A 22,635-nucleotide genomic window follows, 5' to 3' on the forward strand; every position below is an offset into this window, starting at 1 on the left:
CAAGCTGGAAATCTTTTCCTTCCCACAGGATTGAGCAGATAGAATTGGTCATTTTATGGCAAAATGCCAGAAAAATATTTTGGTGGTTTTGGGGCCAATTGAACTACGGAGTAAAGAAAAATTTATTTCCAGGTAGGCTATGGTATCGGCTCTTCCCATTCTGATGTTGGTATTTGTTAGGCGCTTACTATGTGCAGAGCACTGTTCTAAGCCCTGGGGTAGACACAGGGGAATCAGGTTGTCCCACGTGGGGCTCACAGTCTTATTCCCCATTTTACAGATGAGGTAACTGAGGCACAGAGAAGTGAAGTGACTTGCCCACAGTCACACAGCTGACAAGTGGCAGAGCCGGGATTCGAACTCATGACCTCTGACTCCAAAGCCCGTGCTCTTTCCACTGAGCCACGCTGCTTCTCCAATTCTGCACTGATGATGGAATCAGGGAGGCTGAGATCAAAGTGGTCTGGGAGTCGTGGCCTGATCTCTACCCCAGGCACTCTGAGGGCACCAACTTCCAAGACCAGCCAGGGTGGTCAGCATGGAATCATTCCCTCTGGGTCTCCATTTCTTCATGTATGAATCAGAAATGATAAGTCCTGACTTACAGGGAGAGTACTTTGGAGGTCTCTAAGACACCCAGGGACCTTCCAGATCCTTGATCCTGGGATTCGGTGCTGGAGCAGGGACAGTGGGAGTGTCCCCGGGGGAGAGTGGGAGTCGGGGATGCTAGAGGGATTTTCCACTAGGCCAGGTTATGCACAAGACCCCTTCTTGTGGTTGGAAGGGATGCCTCTGGTCTCGACTCTGTTCTCATCTCTGGTCTCCTACCTGGCCCTGGCCTTGGCCCCAAGTCTGGTCCTCCTTCTGATCCTTCCTCTGGTCTAATCTCTGGTCTTGTGATAATTAATAATAATAATTGTGGTATTTGTTAAACACTTACTATGTGCCAGATACTGTACTAGCGCTGGGGTGGATACAAGCAAATTGAGTTGGACACGGTCCCTGTCCTACATGGGGCTCATAGTCTTAACCCCTATGTTATAGATGAGGCAACTGAGGCATAGAGAAGTGAAGAGACTTGCCCAGGGTCACACAGAAAACAAATGGCAGGGCTGGGATTAGAACTCAGGTCCGTCTGACTCCCAGGCTCGTGCACTATCCACTAGACAACACTGCTTCTTGTCTCATCCCTGATCCTACCTCTGGCCTTGCCTCCGGTCCAGACTCTGATCCTATCTCTGGTCCTGTCTCTGACCCCAGCTACTACCTTTTCCTCTCTAAGAGGTGGCTTTGGGGTTGGGTTGAGGACAGTCCAGGGGCTGTTTTGGGATTTTCCATGGCTTAGAAACATAAAATATTATTTCTCCTTCTTTTCTCCTTCCATCAAATGACAGTGACAATTAAGAGCATAATACAGTTTGAAATTACACATTTCAGGCTCCTTTTGTGAAAATGTCAGGACCGGAAAACACTGCACTATTTGGCTGTGGGAGTGGAAACACTGAAAAGACAATCCCAGACAAAAGCTTGTGTGGAATGAAAATATCAGAATCTCCAGAATAATAGGAATGGGCTGAAATGTTGACTAAACCAATTTAGTGTTTGTGTGCTGGTCGGGAGATAAAAGTGAATGTAAAGCAACTGAATGTTACTCATAAAGTATTATGATTCTTTCTGCAGAGCAAAATGTCTGTTTTCGCCTCCTCCTCCGCCTCCCTCTCTCGGACCCGACAGAGAAGGCCAGTGGACAATGGACTGGATTGACTGAAATTATCTGCCTCTTTTCTGGATGTGCTGATGTTGAAAATGATGATGTCCTCACAATGAAGTACTCAGTCTCACTTTAATGTTCCCTCGTGGAGAGAGCACAGGCCTGGGAGTCAGAGGACCTGGGTTCTAATCCCAGCTCTGCCACTTGTTTGCTTTGTGACCTTGAACAAGTCAATTCACTTCTCTGCAACTCAGTTACCTCATCTGTGAAATGGGGATTAAGATTACAAGCACCACGTGGGACATGGACTGGGTCCAACCCTATTTGCTTGTGTCTACCCCAGTACTTGGTACAGTGACTGGCACAGAGTAAACACTTAACAAATATGCAGTGTGGCCTAGTGGTAAGAGCATGGGCTTAGGAGCCAGAAGACATGAATTCTCATCCCAGTTCTGCCACTTGTCTGCTGTGTCACCTTGCACAAGCCACTTAACTTCTCTGTGCCTCAGTTATTCCATCTGTAAAATGGGGATTAAGACTGAGAGCCCCACGTGGGACAACCTGATCACCCTGTATCTACTCCATTGCTTAGAACAGCGGTTGGCACACGGTAAGCACTTAAATACTATTATTATTATTAAACACCACTAAAAGAAAGAGTGGATAGCTAAGTGCTTAAGTGAGTGCCACAATCCTGCCTGTTTTTCCCGAGTACCTGACCTCTCTCCCCAGGACAGAATAAGAAGAGGCCCCTAGGCTCCTCCCCCTCCTACCCCATATATCATCTCCAGAGGCCAGTCCTCCCCTGGGATTTTTCAGTCTCTGTTAGAGTGTTTGGCTGGCATTAAGGGAGTGGCCTGCTGCGGTGAAGCAGAGATGGAGGGAGCCACCTTGCCTAATGGTAGGGGATGGTAACCGCCACTCAAAGAATGGCCTCCCTGAGGTACTCTCAACTTCTCTACACCTCCCCTAGGAAGCCTTCCAGGATTCCCTTAATCACCATCTATGGAATACCCCCTCCCTTTGGCTCCCTCTGGTCATCGTGACTGTCTTTGCGTATCAGGGCTATGGGTCGATCTTGTCTCCTCTATCAGACCAGCCGCTCCTAAGGGGAGGAGGCTCGTCTGTCTTTTCCAAGAACCCCCTGAGGACCCCCCAGGACTGACATGTTGGTGGTTAATCAGAGGCTTGGATGCTTCAGTAAAGCTCTCTGGAAAGGAGAGCAGTCTGAGCAGGGGGAGGAAGAAAAGGAGGAGGAGGAAAATGGTGTGTCCACACAGGCTCCAAACCCTCACCTGGTCTCTGTCTGCTCTCTCGTGGGTGTGACTGCGGTTAGCTCTGTGTGGACTGAACCATGTGTAGCTGGGTTTGCCCGCTGGGCCAGCCTCTCACCGGCGTGGAAGAATTCGTCAAAGATCTGGGCACTGGGCCCAGACCCCACCCCTTCCCCATCCTCAACTCACGGGGCTCTTCTTGGGTGGTGCCAGGGCAGTGGGGAATTTCCATCATGAGGGCTGGTTTCCTGTGGTTCAGGAAAAGCCTCCCTCCCCCAGCAGTCCCACCCTAGAAAATTCCTGGAGCAAGTGGAAGGCCTCACAATGGGGCTGCAGGGGTCATTCTTCACCAGAGAGGGTTGAGTGGGTCTGTACATTCCTGGGAGTCTTTCTTGAACACACAGACACACACACACACACACAAACAGTTTCAGACAGACGTGAATGCCCAGAGGAGAAGGGAACCAGAGAAGGGGTTAAACTAGGAAAACATCTTGGAAGAGGTGGGATTTTAGCATTGCAAAGAAGGGAAGAGACCTGTTTGGAGGAGGAGCGGGGAAGGCATTCCAGGCTGGGGGGAATGGTGTGCCAGGCTGGAGGGGAAGCATCATGTTCTAGTGGATATGGCATGGGCCTGGGAGTCAAAAAGACCTGGGTTCTAATCCCGGTTTCAATATGTATCTGCTGTGGGATCTTGGGCATTTCTCTGTGCCTAAGTTACCTCTTCTGTAAAAATGAGGATTAAGACGGTGAGCCCCATGTGGGACAGGAACTGTGCCCAACCCAATCAGCTTGCATCTATCCCAGTGCTTAATACATTGTCTGGCACCTAGTAAAAGCTTAATAAATAGTATTATTATTATTATTATTAGAAGCACAGGAGGCAATGGAAAGTGATGGCAGGGGAAAAAACCTCACAAACCCAGGGCCCAGGAGGGTGTCAGGCTGTAGTTTTAAAGAAAAGGGTTCTTGAGTTGCAGATCCGGGCCAAGTCTCCCCTCACTGCCGGGTAAACAGGTAGTGCCCTCTGTCCCCTCCCCTGGCTTGCCACCTGGAGCAGACCTCTTGAGAGAAAGAGGAAGAGGACTGGGAGGAGGGGTTCCATCTGTAATCAGATTCTCTTAATCCCTGGAGGAGGTGGAGGCTTGTTTGCCCAAATTTCTCCCCATTCTTCTTCTTGCGGGAGTTGAGACCCGCAAGGCAAGGGCTGGCAGAGTAGCTGACAAGGGAGCTGACAGCAAGAGCTGACCACTTGCTGGGAGAGGCTGCCCCACCTGGGCCACAGACCTGGGGGAGAGATGAGACCACTGTGCCTGCTCCTACTGGCCCTAGCTGCCTGCTGGGAGCTTGGTGAGCTGTGGGGAGCCGGGGGCAAGGGGGAAATGGAGTTCCTGGACTGGACAGCCACCCTCTTGTCCGCAGGTGCCTGGCCCCAACGCCCACCTGGGACTGGGAGGGACCCGGGTTGGGCAGTTTGAACCCGGGGTGGGCAGGGAAGGCCAAGCAGGGCCTGGGAGAGCAGCTCGACTTGGCCTCATCTCTGATTCCGGGGGAAAATTCCACGTAAGATTCTCTGGACCGATTTGGGATCAAGTGATGCAAAGAGATTTCTAAAGAAAGAGGAGGCAACCAAGGGATCTGGTTGACTTAAGGCAGGGGGCTAGACCCGACGACCCCACTACCCAGGGAGTCTAGGATGCCCTGCTGGTGCCCCCAAGGGCATGGGTTAGACCCTCGGGTACCCGTGCTGCTTGCTACAGAAGCCACAGCACCCCCTCAGACTCCTGTCTTCGGAGAAGGCCCGGAAAGCCCCTAGGAAGAGCGCATGCACTACACCGTCCACCTTCCCCATCGTCCCCCGCGCAGGATAACCTGAGCAAGGAAGGAGACTTTTTAAAAGTCAACCATCCAGGGGAGGAAAAGGCTGAGACACTGAGCACTCAGGATCTTCAGGTCTCTGTTCTCCCCACTCCTGCTCCACTGCGATAGAGAAGGACAGAGGAGGTGACATCCTTCTATCCTCAGCTCCCTTCAGAGAGGGATGTTCTCCAGTGTGGGACGAAGGAGGAAGTCTGCTGAGGGAAAGGTTGTGGGGGACTGCTGGGAGTGGGGGGTGGGGAGAACTGGAAAGAGGGAGGAAAGGTCCCAGAGTGAGGGGTGAGAGAAATGGGGAGAGGAGTGCTGGGAAGAGAACAAAAGTCCAGGAAAGTCCAGCTAGGTGGATGCTGGAGGCTGGAGATGTGATGAGAGGAGAAAGGAGAGGCAAGGAGTGATCCGAGCAGTTGGAGCCAGTAAGGCTAATCTGGGAAGAATTCCCAAAGGAGGTGGGTTTAGAGTAGAGTGCGAAGGAGGGGAGGTGCATTCCAGAGGAAGAATCGTGTCGGCCGTGATGGACGTGTGTGTACGTGTGTGTATGTATGTGAGAGTTTGTCGAGGTGTGTACGTAGGGTGTTGTGGGGAGCCGAAAGGCTGGAGCTGGAGATGTAAATGGAAGGATGGTGAGCGAGGAGGCTTGGCAGAGGGTAGTAGACTGCCCTGATCCAAGGGCTGAGTTGTCTTCTTGTCCCTTGTCCTCCTCACCCAGCGGCGGGTCTCCCTGAGGGGAAGGCAGTAGGCAGCGGATGGAGGGGGGGTCCCTCCCCACCCCGGGCCTCGGCCCTAGCTGAAGCTCCAGGGGGCCAGGCTGGAAAGGCTGATGCTTGGAAGGAGCCAGGGCCCTCCTGCCCTGGGACGGATCCTTCCCCTTGGGCCTCAGGGCCTACGGGAGGGAGGTTGAAGGGGCTGTGATGTCGTCCAGGCGAGCAACCCCCTCCCCGTCTTGAGAAAGATGTGAGCCTAACAGGAGGCCTGTCGGTGTTCGTGGGGAAAGTCACATTCTGGTGGAAGGGGTCCACCACATTGCCCCTCTCCCTGAACAGTGGGGCCCCAAACTTTCCCCATCCCCAGGGTGGCTCCGGACCCTTTAGCTAGAACCCGTCCGTGGCGGGGGTGGGAGGCCAGCTGGCGGAGTTGGAGCAGAGAACTTAAATAACACTTACAGGTTCACGGACGACTCTGATGGTTGTACTCCCTTGTATTCCCTAGACCCGGCAAACCTGTCAGGGACTTGGTGAGGGGCCCGAGGCGGGGTGGGGTACCGTGTCAAGAAGTGTCCCCGGTGGGACGGTAGACCGAGCTGGCTCCAGTGGGTTTGGGATGTTTGCAGAGTCGGGGAGGGAAGGGCAGCTGGAGATACTCCCCCGGGGGTGGGTGCAGGCCGGGACAGTGGCCAAGTCTGCGGGCAGCGGGAGGGGACGGGTTGTTCCGAGCCAGGGTTTGTAGACAAGTGTCAGATTACCAATTCTGGGGCTGGGCCTCGGGCGGAGACCGGGCAGGGGCCGGCAACATCGGGCGTGGGGGACGGTCAAGGGAAGGAAACGTCCGAGGGCGGCCCCAAGATAGCAGCTGCCGTCCCTATTCCTCCACACCCGGCACCGGTTCCAAGGACAGGTTCCTCCTCATCCGGACACAAACCGGTCTGTCAGCCTAGCGGTCAGCCAGATCATCCCCATTCTGGCCTGAGGGCTTTCGGTGGGCAGAGCCCGGCCCCGAGGATAGGGCTGGGGGGGAGGAGAAGAGGCTGGTGGACTAGGGGAGGCCGGACGGACAGAAACGGAGGATGAAGCATCGGTGCCGGGCAGAGATCAGGCAGGGCCAGGGGCAGGGGTCCTGGGAGGAGCTGGGCGACCTGTGTGACTGGCTCCAGCCAGCTGGAGGGGAGCACTCGGGTGAGTCTACGTAGGGTCGTGAGGCCCCGACCTCTGCCCTGACCTTGTCTCCTCCACCCCCCCACTTCACTTGCCCCAGGCCGATCCCTGCGCTGTTTCTCTTGTCACCATCCAACTGACACCTCTGCGTGCGCCACCATCGTAAACTGCACTCAGAATGACACCATGTGCAAGACAACAATGTACTCCCGGGAGACAGGTGTGGCCTGAGAACCGGGGGCGGGATGGCGGGTGGGGGAAGGAGGGCTGGAGGCAGGGGTTAGGGGAGTCTGAACCCCTGGTCAAGAACTGGGGGAGATGGAGGAAGGGAGAGATGCGGGATGGGAGGCTCCCGGGGCGGATGGAGGGGTGGAGAAGGGGGAAGCTAGAATGGGAAAAGAGGAGCTGGAGACGAGGCATGAGGCTGCCAGCCCTCCAGGGTTCTTTCTCCTTCCTTTGCCCGAGGGGTGACCTGCACAGGGCGGAGACAGAATCAGTTGATCCAGACTGGGGGGTGGGGGTGGGGTGGGCCTGTCCTTCTCATCCCTGGGTCACCTTATCCCCTCCCTGCTTCTGCCCGTCCAGTGTTCCCCTTTCTGGGCGATGCCACCGTCACCAAGTCCTGCTCCGAGAAGTGCATCCCCTCCGACGCGGATGGCATCGGGATCACCCGGCCCGTGTCCTGCTGCAACACGGACCTGTGCAACGCTGATGGGGCGGCCAGCCTGACGGCCGGCACCCTGATCCCGGGAGCCACCACCGTCGTCTGTCTCCTGCTCCGGGCCGGGACTTGACCCTGCCCCGCCTCGGCCCTGCCCGCTCACCACCCTGGCTCTACCCCTGCCCTCGGTACCATCTCCCTGACCCCTCCCCCGGGCTCCCCTGATCTTTCCCAGATGAGAGGGAGGGACTCCGCTCCCAAATAAAAGAGTCGTCCTAGATTGGGACCCTTGTATACCTTATTAAAGGAGAGCACTTCCTAAAGAGGTCAGATTCTCTGCCCATCCCAGTTCCCCCATTACAGGAAGAACCAGTTATAAGGAGGATTTCTCAGCGGTCTCGTCCGGGGCAGCGAACCTGAAGTCGTTTCTGGAGTTCTGAGGCATGAGTTCCAGGGAACAGGAAGTGGACAGTGGAGGTATTCGGGGCTGGGGGTCAGCCAGCTGAGACTGATGGGAGCCAGGGAGAGGGCGTGGATGAAGGGTTGGTCTCGTGCTCGGGAAAGAATATCTGCTCCAGAGCCCGGGAGAAACATGGGAGTCTGGAACCGACCGGGAGGGTTAGAGCCTGGGGGGGGCCACAGCAGGAACGGGTGGTGTTTGAGAAGGTGGGGGGAGGGGGTAGATGGTTAGGTAAGAGATCAGGGCCTAAAGAAGCATCTAATTTAGCATCTAAAGAAGATGAGGTCCAGAGTGGCCGTGTCGGTGAGGGACCGATGTGGGTGTGCAGCCAGAGGTCTGGAAGGTACGGGCCGGGACTACTTAGAAGCCCTGCCAGTGGGTGCAGAGGACTTCAAAATGACCAGTCTCCCTCAGAAACTGCTCGGGCCGAGGGCCGTCTGCCAGGACCTCCTCCTCTGGAGCCTCCCGTTTCCCTGGGAGCAGCCCCGGAACAAGGGTCCACCCAAATCCTTGGGGAGGAGGCGGGGAGACCTACCCCTCTTTCCTCATTTCCTCTCCTGGCAGCTCTGCGGGGGTACTGCAGGTCCTGGGTGGCCCCGGGTTAGGAGCCAGAACATCTGGTCCTCACTCACCTTGGCTCTGCCATGTCTCCCTCCCCCGTCCACTCTTATCCCCAGCAGAAAGGGAGCTTAGTCCAGGAGATGTCCCCTTCCTGGACCCAAGCTGACCTTTCCCAGCCACTGGGCAGCACGGGAACTCTGCTGCCCTTAGCCCGCAGGGTGGGGGCGGGGGCTGGGAGTGGTGCTGCAATAATCATAATGTTGGTATCTGTTAAGCGCTTACCATGTGCCGAGCACCGTTCCAAGCGCTGGCGGAGACACAGGGTCATCGGGTCGTCCCACGTGAGGCTCGCGGTTAATCCCCATTTTACAGATGAGGTAACTGAGGCACAGAGAAGTGAAGTGACTCGCCCGCAGTCACACAGCTGACTCGATTCGGGATTCGAACCCATGACCTCTGACTCCCAAGCCCGTGCTGTAGGGAGAGGGCTGGAGCCAGAGCAGAAGCTATCTACCCCAACCCTCTGGTGGTCTTGTTCCCCTACAGAGGAGGTGAGAGGGGAACAAGGGTCTGAGAAGGGGAGGCAGGAGAGACGCACAGACAGGCAAGGCAAAGACCGGGGAATCGAGGCGGAAAAATGGATGGGTTGCATCGTGTCCTGGTGGGTGGGAGAGCGGACGGGTTTGATCTGGGAAGATTTCCTGAAGGAAGTGGCCGTGAACTAGCCAACGTCCTAACCGAACTCCTAACCGCTAAAGCAGCTGGTGACTGGATTGCGACGGCGAAAAAAGAAGACCCGTCTATCCTGGGGTGCCGGTTTCCGCACGGCCCTCACTGACGAACCAGAGCTGTCCCTTGGCTCCTTCCCCGGGTTCTACTCGGGGGGCTGTGGCCCATGCTGTGGGAGGGGAGGATCAACTGCCAGAGTGGGAATGGAGCCCAATCCCACTCGTAATAATTAATAATTACGGTATTTATCGTTTACTACGTGCCACGCGCTGTTCGAAGCGCTGGGGTAGATACAAGGTAATCGGGTTGTCCCACGTGGGGCTCACAGTCTTCATCCCCATCTCTACGGATGAGGTAACTGAGGCCCAGAGAAGTTAAGTGGCTCGACCAAGGTCACACAGCAGAGAAGTTGCGGAGCCTGGATTAGAACCCATGTCCTCTGACTCCTAAGCCCGTGCTCTTTCCGCTAAACCACGCTGCTTCTCTACAGAACCGGAGCAAAGCTGGAACTCCTAGGACTCCTTTCCAGTAGACCGGCCTAGTGGTTAGAAAACTCTGGGCCTCGGTTTCCTCATCTGTAAAATGGGGATGAAGACTGTGGGCCCCATGTGGGACATGGACTGTGTCTAACCTGATTAGCTTGCATCTATTCCCCGAGCTTAGTACCGTGTCTGGCAAGCGGCGTGGCTCAGTGGAAAGAGCATGGGCTTGGAAGTCGGAGATCATGGGTTCGAATCCCATTCATTCATTCATTCATTCATTCATTCAATAGTATTTATTGAGCGCTTACTATGTGCAGAGCACGGTACTAAGTGCTTGGAATGGACAAGTCAGCAACAGATAGAGACAGTCCCTGCCCTTTGACGGGCTTACAGTCTGATCGGGGGCCCTCTTGTCAGCTGTGTGACTCCGGGCAAGTCATTTAACTTCTCTGTGCCTCAGTTACCTCATCTGTAAAAGGGAAGCAGCGTGGCTAGGGAAGCAGCGTGGTTCAGTGGAAAGAGCCTGGGCTTCGGAGTCAGAGGTCACGGGTTCGACTCCCGGCTCTGCCACTTGTCAGCTGTGTGACTGTGGGCAAGTCACTTAACTTCTCTGTGCCTCAGTCACCTCATCTGTGAAATGGGGATTAACTGTGAGCCTCACGTGGGATGACCCGATGACCCTGTATCTCCCCCAGCGCTTAGAACAGCGCCCTGCCCATAGTAAGCGCTTAACCAATACCAACATTATCATTATTAAAAGGGGGATGAAGATTGGGAGCCTCCCGTGGGACCTCCTGATGACCCCGTATCTCCCCCAGCGCTTAGAACAGCGCTCTGCACAGAGTAAGCGCTTAACCAATGCCAACATTATATAGAAAGCGATTCACAAATACCTCGGAAAAAAAAAAAATGCCCTAAAAAAGGAGCGCTGAGCAAGTAGTCGAGCCTGTTATTTTCGTTGAATGAGGCGGTCTAGTCCGAAGGCTTGTATTGAGCGCCACCTAGCGGGGAGCCCCGTGCAGGACTTGTGGCGCCCGAACTCTGCCCATCGACATCGAGTCAGCGCGATGAGGCCCTCATTCTGCCTCTTGCCCAGCTGTCCATTCCAAGCGCTCAGTACAGTGCCCTGCACATAGTAAGCGCTCCATAAATGCTACTGAATGCATGAAGCAGCGTGGCTCAGTGGAAAGAGCCCGGGCTTCGGAGTCAGAGGTCATGGGTTCGACTCCCGGCTCTGCCGCTTGTCAGCTGGGTGACTGGGGGCGAGTCACTTCACTGGGCCTCAGATACCTCATCTGTAAAATGGGGATTAAAACTGTGAGCCCCACGTGGGACAATCTGATCAGCCTGTATCCCCCCCCCCCACCCCAGCGCTTAGAACAGTGCTTTGCACATAGTGAGTGCTTAACAAATGCCACCATTATTAATGAATGGGATGGAGACCCGAGCCCGCCCTCCTATTTATCCGCCTTTCCCTTCCGCCCGGCTGAAATGGGCGCCCAGGCCGAAGGGAGCCTGTAAAGCCTCCGGAATAGGAAGAATTCCCCCGCGTGCCAGACGTTGAGGTTTTCCTGAAGAGATCCCCCTTGGCTGCCATCGGCTGCCACGCGGGCCGAGAGAGGGAAGACCCAGCCCTCCGGGGGCTCTGGACCCAGAGGGGGTCTGGTTGACCGGTGGGGTGGGAGTCAGAGATGCGGGAAGGATGGAGAGCGTGGAGCGGGTGACCCTTTGCCATTCCAGCTGCCTCCCTGCAGTCCCCTGGCCTCCCCTGCCTCTCTGGCCCAGGTTTCTTTTCCCCTGGCCGGGAGTCGGGATGAAACGAGTCCCAGTCGGGCCCAGCTGTCTGAAAACAGGGAGGGAGAGGCTAATGGAACCCAGTTGGAAACGGATTTTTTTTTTTTAAGCGCTATGTGCAGACCACTGTTCTAAGCGCTGGGGGAGATACAAGGTAATCAGGTGGTCCCACGTGGGGCTCACAGTCTTCATCCCCATTTTACAGATGAGGTAACCGAGGCACAGAGAAGTGGAGTGACTTGCCCAAAGTCACCCAGCTGCCAAGTGGCAGAGCCGGGATTCGAACCCATGACCTCGGACCCCCAAGCCCGGGCTCTTTCCACTGAGCCGCGCCGCCTCTCTACAAGCAAGATCTGACTACGAGGCCTAGGCCGAAGGGGTGTCTGGAGGCGGCACTTGTTTAGCTCATTCCTGGAGTGAGTTGTAGGCAGCCCCAGTCGAACTCTGCAGCCCAAGAGGATATGCGGGGTTGGGTCCCCCGTGTACCCGAATATTGCAAGGTCAGTGGGCCGCTGACAGGGAGCGGAGACTAGCCGCGCCCTGCCCGGGACCGGCCCTTCTCACGGGCCCTAAACCAAAATGGAGGCCCAGCCGCCCGGAGAGGAAGTTCCCGTGGGACGGCCAGTCTCCACTGGTTCAGCATCTCCTCCTCTCTTGCCTCCCGTTCCAATAAACCTATTTCTAAACAAAGCCACAGTCACCCAGTCCTGCGCCCGCCGCTGGGTGGCCACTGACCCGGATGCCATTGGGGTGGGCCACCCATCTCCTGCTCCTTCACCACTCTCCGCAACGCCAATGGTGCTGCAGGGGAGCTTCAGGGGTGGCCCCCTGTCCTGTGTTGCTGCTGGAGGTCATGATCAGTCTGTCCTCGGGCTTCCGGGGAGCTGGCCCCTGGCCCACCCAGGGGCCCTTGGGGAACTCGGTTTCTCTCTCTCCTCCGGGCCCCAAATGTCTCTTTCCCGGCATCTAAGGCCCAAGGAGCCAGCGGCTCTCTCACCTTCCTGCCCCAACGTTGGATTTGACTTTTGACAGTTTCACTGTTTGCACAGCGTCCAATAATAATAGTAACTCTGCAATTCGTTAAGCACTTCCCCTGTGCTAAGTGCAGGGGTAGGTGCAAGCTAGTGAGACTGGCTGCAGTCCCCTGTTCCACTCGATTCCCAATCTATGAGGAACTGGTCCCGGCCACATCTCGGTGAGGGGAACTTTAAGTTTAGAGTTGGTATTGGTTTTTGGTTGGAGAAAAATATGAGTCAGACCTTGCTCTGGAAATTCCTCCCTTCCACTTCTGGAGAAGGTTAGTCTCTTCCTTGACCCTTGGCAATCCCCGCGGGTGGTTTGAGCCAAACTGGCAAGGGGGAGGTAAATCAGCCACAGGGCACTGGGCGCAGAGGTTGGGATCCTTGGCCAGATTAGCCAGGGCCGGGGCGGTGGGGGAGACCTGGGGGAATAGGATGGTGGTTTCTGATTCTAGCTATGCCCGATAGTTAGCAGAAATGCCAAATTGTTTATGCTGCTTTCCATTTCCGTAAAACGGGGATACGGTCCTGCGTTCGGGTGCAGAGCGCCTAACTAGGCACCGAAGACGTAAGAGATGGGAATCCCTGCCAGCAAGGAGCTTTCGATCTACTTGGGGTCACAGACACTAAAGTCAGTCGCAGGCAGGGGGAAGCAATAATAATGGCATTTGTTAAGCGCTTACTACGTGCAAAGTACTGTTCTAAGCGCTGGGGGGATACAAGGTGATCAGGTTGTCCCACGTGGGACTCACAGTCTTAATCCCCATTTTACAGATGAGGTCACTGGGGCACAGAGAAGTTAAGTGACTCGCCCGTAGTCACACAGCTGACAAGTGGCGGAGCCGGGATTAGAACCCATGACCTCTGATTCCCAAGCCCGGGCTCTTTCCAGTGAGCCACGCTGTTTCCCACAATGGAGTGTTAATAATAATAATAATAATGATAATAATGTTGGTATTAAGTGCTTACTATGTGCAGAGCACTGTTCTAAGCGCTGGGGTAGGTACAGGGTAATCAAGGTGTTCTACGTGAGGCTCACAGTCTTAATCCCCATTTTCCAGAGGAGGGAACTGAGGCCCAGAGAAGTTAAGTGACTTGCCCGCAGTCACACAGCCGACAAGCGGCGGAGCCGGGATTCGATTCGAACCCATGACCTCTGACTCCCAAGCCCGTGTTCTTTCCACTGAGCCACGCTGCTTCTCTCATCTGTTAAGATAAGCACAGAAGGGCCACAGGGGTAAGGGTACTCAAGTGCTTAGGTGGTATGTGGGGAAGGGCTGAAGCCGAAGTAGGGAGTGAATTGGTGTGCGGGGGGAGATGAGAGGTTAATCAGGGAAGACTTCCTGTCAAGATATAAGAAGAGCAACAATCTGCCAGATGTGAAGGGGGAGGGTGCGACAGGAAGAACCAAATCTCTTTTCTCTCTGGCGTGCCCCAGATATAAAAAAAAATAATAAAATCAGGCAACAGGTCTAATGGGAAACAGAAGGCGTCGTGTCTCCCTTCTGTGCCTGGGTGGGGAGTTTTGGGGGACTCAGGGACGTAGGCAGGGGCAGGATGAGCCCAGAGGAAGCAGAGTGGGTGAGTGGGTGGAGTCGGCTAGGATCCCGGACCAGGGTGGGACAAAAGCACGACGCATGAACTCGAGTCCACGTCCCCTGTTCCTTCTTCTCCTTTCTCCTGTCTAAAACTGACATTAGTGATTATCTCTTCTACTTCCCTATAAGCTCCTTGAGGGTAGAGACGGTGCCTACTCACCCTACTGTACTTTCCCAAGTGCCCAGTACAGTGCTCTGCACACAGCAGATGCTCCATAAATAATACCAATTGACTAACTGGGGTCAAGGTTAGCTTTGCAGACCAAACAGAATGCTCGTGCCCCGATGGAATTTATAAATGATTTTCCAGGCTCTCAAAGCCCCTGCAAAGTGGGAGGGAGAATTCCCTCGATTCGCAGGGCCTCCTGGCTGCTCTCCCAGGGACCGTGGAGGGGAAACAGGATGGCCTGGGCAGTGGGAAGCCAATCCAAAGTATCTATTGAGGATCCGCTGCACGCAGAGCAGAGCACTAAAGCACCCAGTCCTCAAACTGGACTGACTCTGCGGTGGCAGGGAGATAGGCCAGTCTGGGACTCTTGGCCAGAGCCACCCCTACCCCAGCCCCACCCCAGGGGCTGCTGGAGCAGGGTCGGTGGTCACCCTTCAATCCCTTCCACTTGGCCTCCAGCCACCTTCACGATACATGAATGACTTCCAGACTCCTAAACTGTGAAGGGATGAAGACTCCTAAAATGCCGAGGAATCAAGAGGTTGTCTGATCCAGCCTCCTGCACCCATCCGGAGAACCCCCCGCCCCCCCCCCCCCACCCAAACCTTGAAGGGTGGGTTTGGATCCACAACCTCCCCTTTTCATCCTGGGACACTGTGGAATCCCGTCACCGATCAGCAATCCTTCCAAGTGTCTACTCCATCTCTCTTTCTGCAGTGGAAGCCGCCTTTGTCAGACGGAGCAGGGAAAATTTGCATCTAGTCCCCACCTCTGGCAGACAGCTGGTTTTCAGCTCCACCTCCGCCAATTCAGGTCAGAGGCCGTTTTAAAACTGGGGGTGGGGTTCGCAGGTGTTCTCATAGCAGGTGCTGAGCTCTTTGACAGCCAGAGGAGAGGAAGCCAAGCTTTTATATAACGGGCTTCTTGAGCTTCAGCAGACACCTGCCTGCAGAGGGATGGGGGAAAGGGACAATCCCTCATAATTTCTGCTTTGCTCCTCTGCCCGGCCCACGCGGAACCAGCGGGATAAGTGTCCACCATAGCAACTGCTGTTGGTTCGATAATAATAAGGGTATCTGTTAAGCACTTACTATGTGCCGAGTACTGCCCTAAGTGCTGGGGTATATTCGAGATAATTAGGTACACACGGGGCTCACGGTCCAAGTAGAAGCGAGAACGGGTATTGAATCCCCATTTTGCAAATGAAGGATCTGAGGCACAGAGAAGTTAAGTGACTTGCCCAAGGTCACACAGCAGGTAAGAGGTGGAGCAGGGATTAGAGCTCATTGTAGGCAGGAAAATGTCTGCTTTCTGTTACGTTGTAGTCCCCCGAGCACTTAGTACAGCGCTTTGCACACGGTAGGCATTCAATAAATACGACTGAATGCATGAATGCAATAGAAGCCGGGTCCTCTGACTCCCGGGCCCGTGTTCTTCCTACCAGGCCACATTACTTCCCAACTTGCTATCCGGGACTCAAGACGTGTGAGGCAGCTGCCCCCGGGTCACAGTTCCCTCGTCTCCTTTGGGCCAGGAGGGAGGCAGAGGTAGGGACTGAGGCACGGGGAAGCAGGTGCTTAAAATTAAAATTCAGGACATCGAGGCCCCCGGTGCTGTGTCAGTACAAGACAGGGGACAGAACAACTTATTAACGGACTGCCCGGTATAAACCTGGCCAGACGAGCACTCTTATTTCAGTCGATCATTAACTGAGCGCTTACTGTGCGTAGAGCACTGTACCGAGTGCTTGGGAGAGGACAGCGGTAAACAAATTCCCTGCCCACAGTGAGCTTACCGTTTACAGAGGGAGACAGACATTAATATAAATAAATTACAGATACACTAAATACGTTACAGATATTATAAATTCCGGGGACCTCATTATGGATAGGGAACGTGTCCGTTTATTGTTCTTTTGTATTCTGCATTCCAATTCTGTTGTACTGTAAGTGCTTAGTACAGCGCACTGCACACAGTAAGCACTCAATAAATACCTTGTCGACGACGGTCCGGGAAGGCGGAGGCTTGGGACCTGCGGGTGGGGGGGGGGGGCTGGAGAATCCATCGAATCCATCGGCCGCCTCGGCGGGGTCTGAGAAACTTCTGCGGGACCCTCATCTGGGTACCCAATGAATAAAGGGGACAAGGGGTCAGCACCGGAGTATCACGGTCACTCCGCCCACTCGGGGCTGCCGTGGGGAGGGTCGGGCTTGGAGGGGGACTGTGGGATCCAGGGAGAACCCCGGGAGCCCCTGACGTTGGGCCACCATCCACGGCGAGCTTCAGGTGGCTCGGTGGTTTGGTCTGGGCAGTGGGGCAGGGCCAGGGGCGGAGGCCCAGCGAGAACACCGGCAAACAGGGAAGGGCAGGAGCCATGGTTTGCGGTTGGCATGCTTGCAGTTGGCACAGCAACAGGAGATGGACGTGGCCCTGGAGACTGAGCAGATGACATCATGGAGACCCAGACACATCCTCCCGGCAGAGGAAGAGGAGTGGACTCCAGGCGGATTCTGCTGGCTGCAGGAGTGCTTCAGCCTCTCGCTGGGGCAGGAACACCAGTGGGCAGCGAGCATCCTTCCCCCAAAGTAGGCCAGCAGGGGGATGGAAAGGAGTGAAAGGGATAGGAAATTGGGCTCATGAGGAAAGTGAAAGGAATTTGGGGGGGGGGGGGGGGGTAGCTTGGAGAAGAGAAGGCTGAGAGCAGATGACTAAAAAATCAGATTAGGAACATACTGGACAATGCAGCCCATGAAACACCAGAGGACTGACCTAAGGAAAATGAGGTTAAGCTGTGAGAAGAGAGGTGTCAGCTAGACAAAAGGAATATCTTTCTGCAAGGAGATGAAGGCCCAGAAAGGTGTGGAAAAGAGCAAACCCTAATCTTCTCTGCTAGGGCATTGACTGGGAGAGGGATGGTCTTGGGACATCAGGAGGGCTTCATCCCGCTCCTATTTTTTTGTTTTAATGGTATCTGCTAAGGACCTATTATGTGCCGGGCACCGTAAGCTGATCGGGTTGGACACAGTCCGTGTCTCATGTGGGGATCGCAGTCTTCTTCCCCATTTTATAGATGACGTGACTGAGGCAGAGAGAAGTGAAGTGACTTACCCAAGGTCACACAGCAGACAAGTGGTGGAGCTGGGATGAGAAACCAGATCCTCTGACTCCCAAGCCCATGCTCTTTCCACTAGGCCATGCTGCTTCTCCCCGTTCCTCCTGGTCCTCTTCTCCCCCGGGGTGGGTTACACCGGCCCGTTGCTGGCCTCCAAGAGAGAGCGTGTCTCCCCAGGCTTTCCCGCTCATTGGTTGTTTACTCTTTGTGCTGCTGCATGGCTGAAGCTGAGAGTGCGAGCCCAGGCCCCTTAGCTGCTGTTCAAACATGGGAGCGACTGCAAAGTGACCCACATGCCCGAGCCCCTGGGCCTATGTCTTCTCCCCACCCCCCTCCCCCACACGATACTGGACCTTTGGGGATTACCCGGAGTGGCGGATGAAGGCTTAAATTCCCTCCCATGCTCCCGTGGAGACTCAGCTGGGCCAGGGTGCCCAATTACACACAGGCCATTGCACTCTGGTTCACAAACACCTGGTTCCCAGAGACTGGCCTGGATTTGAAAAGTCGTGCCCAATCATGTCTCCGAGGTGCCAAGCCTAGCCTTCCCTGGTCTCCAGGTGACCCAGGGCAGCCCGGGTGGGACCCCCGGCCCCTCCCAGTACTGAGGCAAGGCCACATCAGGCAGCAGGTGGGGTGACGGTGTTCGGAAAGGTCAGTCCGCCGGCCCACGGATCCCACCACGTTGCTACTGGAGGGCCGCCGCCCAGCTGGGATCTGGGGGCACTATGGCCGGGGGGCGGCGCCGGGCCCGCTGGGCACTGGGCACGGCCACACGGGCCCTCATTAGTGAGAGGGCAGTGCTGCAGGGCGAGTCCCGGGCTCCAGTCCCCATCCAGCTGTCTGGGCAAGAACGGTTACGAGGCCCAGAGCGGGGAAGGGATTTGAACTGGCTCACAGAGCTGGACAGTAGGGTCCAGACCCCCAGATGCGTGGCTCTCTGCTCCATTTAGAGGCCCCTCCTACCTCCCCCTTCCACAGAGATCTCACTGCCTCCGTCCTGATCCCCCTCCCAGTCAGGATGCCTAATCGATCCCTCCTGCCTAGTTTCTGGCCAGTTCTTTCTTCAGCTGGGACAGGGTGGAGACCGGTGGTGGCCTAGTCTCAAGGACCTTGCAGGCCTCAGAAATTACTGATGCCAGGCCATCTGGAATGGTAAATATTTTCCTGCTGGACTTTCCATTTGTAGTGGAAGCTCCTTATGGGTGGGAAATGGGCCACTTTTTTTTTTAATGGTATTTAAGCACTTACTACGGGCCAGACACTGTACTAAGCATTCGGGTAAATACAAGTTAGGCTGAGCCACAGTCCCCGTCCCACATGGGGCTCGTAGTTTTAATCTCCATTTTACAGACGAGGTAACTGAGGCACAGAGAAGTCAAGTGGCTTGCCCAAGGTCACACAGCAAATGACAGAGCGGCGATAAGAACCCAGATCCTCCAACTCCCAGGCCCTGGCTCTTTCCGCTAGGCCACGTGGCTGCGGGCTTGGTCAGGACTGGTAGGGGTTAGCGTCAGGAGGCCTGGGCCGGGGGAAGGAGGAGGAGGAGGGAGTAAGGGTGGTCTCCCCGGATTCCCACCAACGATAGGGGAGTGGGAGGGCTCCGCACTTTAGTCTGCACTTCCTGAGCGTCTGGCGAAGCCCACCGCACCGAGTGAGCACTCCAGAGAGTGCTGCTAAATGCTACTACTATTAGTGCTTGGGGCCTGGCCCACCCCACGGGCCAGCAAGTCCCCAGAACGCACCCCCGGGGTCACAGGGGGCCCTCTGGCCCGAGACGAACCCCCTGGGGCCCCACCCCGCTCAGTTCCGGGACAAGCCAGTGGAGCCTCGCGTCCCGCCCACAAGCCATTCCGGTGTTGGTAAGCAGGCAGGCCGCGTCTCATAACCATCTCCTGAGGATCTGGCTGTGGTGCCACTCCCGCCCCAAGCACCTACCTGTCACTATGCCAACTCGCTTGCAGGGGGCAAAGTCTCGCCCACATTGATCTGGGCATCAGCCCTGCGGCCCAGGAGCGGGCAGATTTCACAACCGGGTTGAGGGAAGGGAGAGCAACGGGAGGTCACGAGGAGGGCAGGCCCCGTCATCCTCTCCCTCGGAGGCTAGGGGCACCGTCCCAGTTGACTTGTTCGCCCACGCCCTTGATCGGGTGCGGATCGGTGTCGGGCCTCGGCCTCACGTGGGCCCTGCCAGTCCCAGCAAGAGATCTAGACATCTTATCTGGTCCTGGCCGTTTCCATTGCTCCAGAGGCTGGAACCACAGCAGGAGGTCTTGAAGTTAGACATAACAGAAAACCGGCTAATCCCCAGAACTCAGGTACGGATCCACTTTTCTTTCTTCCTCCTGCCCGGAATTTAGTTTAGTGTCTGCCTCTTCTGCTCGATTGTAAACTCCCTGAGGGTGGGAGATCGTGTGTACTCTCCCACGTGCTCAGCACAGTGCCATAAGCTACTGCCTTCCAGCCCCCAGGCCACCCAACACGCTCAGGAGAATGTACGGACCAGCCCTTACGCGTATCGTTATTTCCACGGGGCCAGGGGCCCCTGCCAACTGGGCCCGACATTATTCTGCCGGGCAGACCGTGCGGCTGAGCTATTTTTAAATCCCCCGAAGCTTCTTTCTGAACCAGCTCTCATCAGCTGGGTAAAATGGAGCTGTCCTGCAGGCACCCCAACAGGCTGGTAGAGAGAGGGAAGGAGGGAGGGAGGGACGGACGGATGGATGAAAGGGGAAATGGACTGGGGTGTCAGTCGAGGGCCTCCACCCCGCCCTCCCAGCAGGCTCCGGCCGCTTCGGAAGGGAGCCCTAGAGTCCTCTCCGAACACACACGACGACGACGGTGAAAGCTTTGGAAATGAAGAAATCGTTCCAGCCTTCTTGGTTTGAAAATCTTTTAATCTCTTTAAATAAACTAAAGATTGCGGCGTTCTGGACCCAGGGGAGGTGGTGGAAGAAGGTGAACCATAGGAGGACACCGTCTCCTTGGTCCCGAGAAAGGATGGACGGTGGTGGTGGGCACAACGTACGCCATGAGGCCCAGAGTTCATGGGTGTAAGGTATGTACGTATGTGTGTGTGTGTGTGTGTGTGTGTGTGTAAGCGCACCAGATTCCCACCTCTTCCTCTTGTTCCCATTTAGCTTCAGCCAAAACCCCACCTCCCATCCCCAGCAACTTGCAGGCATCTGGCTGTGGTTTCCTACTCCGTGTCAACACTCAAAAGGAATTCTTTGAAACACACCAAAATTTCAGTTTCCCAACCCAGGGCACAAGCCCTCCGCCCCCAACACATACAGAGACACACACACACACACACACGGAGGGTAAGGTCACAGCGCAGCCAGGGTGATTACATTCTCCTCCTATAACGTGCTTGCCACAATGCAGGCACCGCAGCTGCTGTCCCAGGGCCAGACCAGGTGCTCAACTCACATCACACAACCGTTAGTCTCACTTCGAATCCACCGGGGCGGGGGGAGGATGGCGAACAGACCCCGGCCCACTCTCTGAAGCACGGAAGGGAGACGCAGAGGGCGGGGGGGCCCCGTCTGGCTAGTTCTTCCAAGACAACCAGGCTGAATTGTACCTCCCTCCTCTGAACCAACCTCATTCCCAGCTCCTGCTCACTCCCCAAATCACAACCAGGTCTTAGTTCCTGTCCTCCAGTTTTCCTCTGCTTGCCATCAGGAAAGAGACCAGGTTGAGGGGACCCCTGAGAGAATCCCACAAAGTGGGGAGGAAGGTCCTCCGCTCTCCCCCTCTTCTAGGCCCCGGGAAGCCTGGGCACTGACTCAGACTCGTGGCAACATTAAGAACACGGAAGACACAGTGACTTCAGATGCCCCAAGCTGTCATCCGAACCCGTATCGACTTTCTGCTCCAACTTTTCCATTTATTTCCTCTGGAAGGTTCTGAGTGTGGGAGCTGGTCTCAGAGGCAGCAGTAGGCAGGTCAGCCTGGCTCTGAGAGATGCCCCTCAGGAAAAGCAGGCAGGGGAGACCCACATCGGGGGCCCCGCAGGGTGCGGAAGGCTGAGTTTGCGACCCTGCCTCCCTCGGTCTGGCGGCCCGGCTTTCCTCGGGTAGAAGTGGGTCAGAGGGGCGTGCTGGGGTACGAGAAGGAGAGTGGGTCAGGCAGGTCCAGGCTGCCCCGTCTTTGGGCATTTGCCACCCGGGGCTCAGTCAGCGGGGTCCCAATCATGGGGGAAAGCCAATAAGGGTACCTGGGATGGGGTGTCCAGCGCCTGGCTCTGGGTGGCCTCGGCTTTCCACAAGTGGAGTGGGGACAGGGACCGCCGCCCTATACGAAAACAGAGGATCAGAGTGGATAAGTGCTTGATCCAAGGCTGCACAGCCACCAAGGGCCCGAAGGATTCTCCCCCATCCCCACTCTAAGAATGCACCTTCCCCAGGCAACGGAAATCTCTCAGGAAGGCTACGCGGGCCCTGCGGTTTCTGCAGGAGGGGAGTGAAAAGTCAGCATTCTGCCACACCCTAGAACCCCCCCCCCCCGGGGCTTCCGTTCTGGCTTGTCGGGCCTTCCGGCTCCGACCTCCTGGACCCGAAGACTTCTCCCCTACAGAAAGCGTCCTTCCCAGACTCCCTCTCCCACCATTCCCCACCCCGGGGCCCCCGCGGACAAGGAACGCTGCTTTTCGGTCTTCGTGACCCTGCGGTTTAATAAATAATGAGAACGAATCATCTTTAAACTAACTTTGGCCCCCTCCCCCCACCTCTGCAGAGAGGAGGAGTCGTCCCCTCGCCGACCCCTCCGCAATCACAGCGGAGTGGGGTGACCGGACTCTGGATCGGAAACTTGGAACTGGCTCCGGCTTCCCCCTCCCACCCACCCCCCAACCCGTCCCCTCTCCCGGGCGCACGAGCGGGACACCACTCTCTCTGCAGCCAGGCCAGAGGTCAGGCGGTGGGGGACCCTCTATGCCTCTGCTCCCCTAGCCCCGCTTTTGTTCTCCTTTACCCCCAACCTGGAGGTCTCAGCCCAGAGCCCCTTCCTCACCCCAACTCAGGGCCCCACTTAGAGGACGCTTTCCCCTTTATTTCTAAACAGCAAGGACAACTGCGAGGGGGGCGGGCATGAGCAAGAGAGGGATGGTGCCAAAGCAGAGTTTTGCAGGGAACTGGAAGATGCAGCTGATTAGCAGCAGCCTGGGCCTCCGGGGTCTGGGGGTCGCTGGGGAGTGGCAGGGGGAGTGGGACCATGCTTAGTGCCACGCACCGCCCCCCGCCGCCCTCCCCAAACCAAACAGCCCGGAATCAGATCCCCTTCGGGGATCGCGTCCAGGAGGCCGAGGGTCTTCGG

At 56.1% G+C, this 22,635-nt stretch overlaps 1 protein-coding gene and 1 non-coding gene across 3 annotated transcripts; one reads left to right on the forward strand and one right to left on the reverse strand.

Moving 5' to 3' along the window:
- Positions 1-4,189: 4,189 nt before the first annotated feature.
- On the forward strand, positions 4,190-7,672 carry LOC100082377 (ly6/PLAUR domain-containing protein 2-like). Of its 2 annotated transcripts, none has more exons than XM_029063363.2 (3): positions 4,190-4,335; positions 6,832-6,951; positions 7,317-7,672. In XM_029063363.2, exons 1-3 carry the CDS (start codon positions 4,284-4,286, stop codon positions 7,523-7,525), a joined length of 381 nt encoding a protein of 126 aa, XP_028919196.1. In that variant the 5' UTR covers positions 4,190-4,283; the 3' UTR covers positions 7,526-7,672. The 2 variants fall into 2 exon arrangements, with proteins under 2 accessions (XP_028919196.1, XP_028919197.1); XM_029063364.1 differs by lacking the exon at positions 4,190-4,335 and adding an exon at positions 4,336-4,407.
- A 12,523-nt stretch (positions 7,673-20,195) lies between these two features.
- LOC103167552 lies at positions 20,196-22,123 on the reverse strand. Its single transcript, XR_003758896.2, has 2 exons — positions 21,539-22,123; positions 20,196-21,421 (listed from the first exon to the last, which is right to left on the reverse strand). It is a non-coding gene; the product is annotated as an uncharacterized LOC103167552 (transcript).
- Positions 22,124-22,635: the final 512 nt, after the last annotated feature.

This window comes from Ornithorhynchus anatinus, chromosome 4 (genome assembly GCF_004115215.2).
Source record: "Ornithorhynchus anatinus isolate Pmale09 chromosome 4, mOrnAna1.pri.v4, whole genome shotgun sequence".
NCBI classification, from domain to species: Eukaryota; Metazoa; Chordata; class Mammalia; order Monotremata; family Ornithorhynchidae; genus Ornithorhynchus; species Ornithorhynchus anatinus.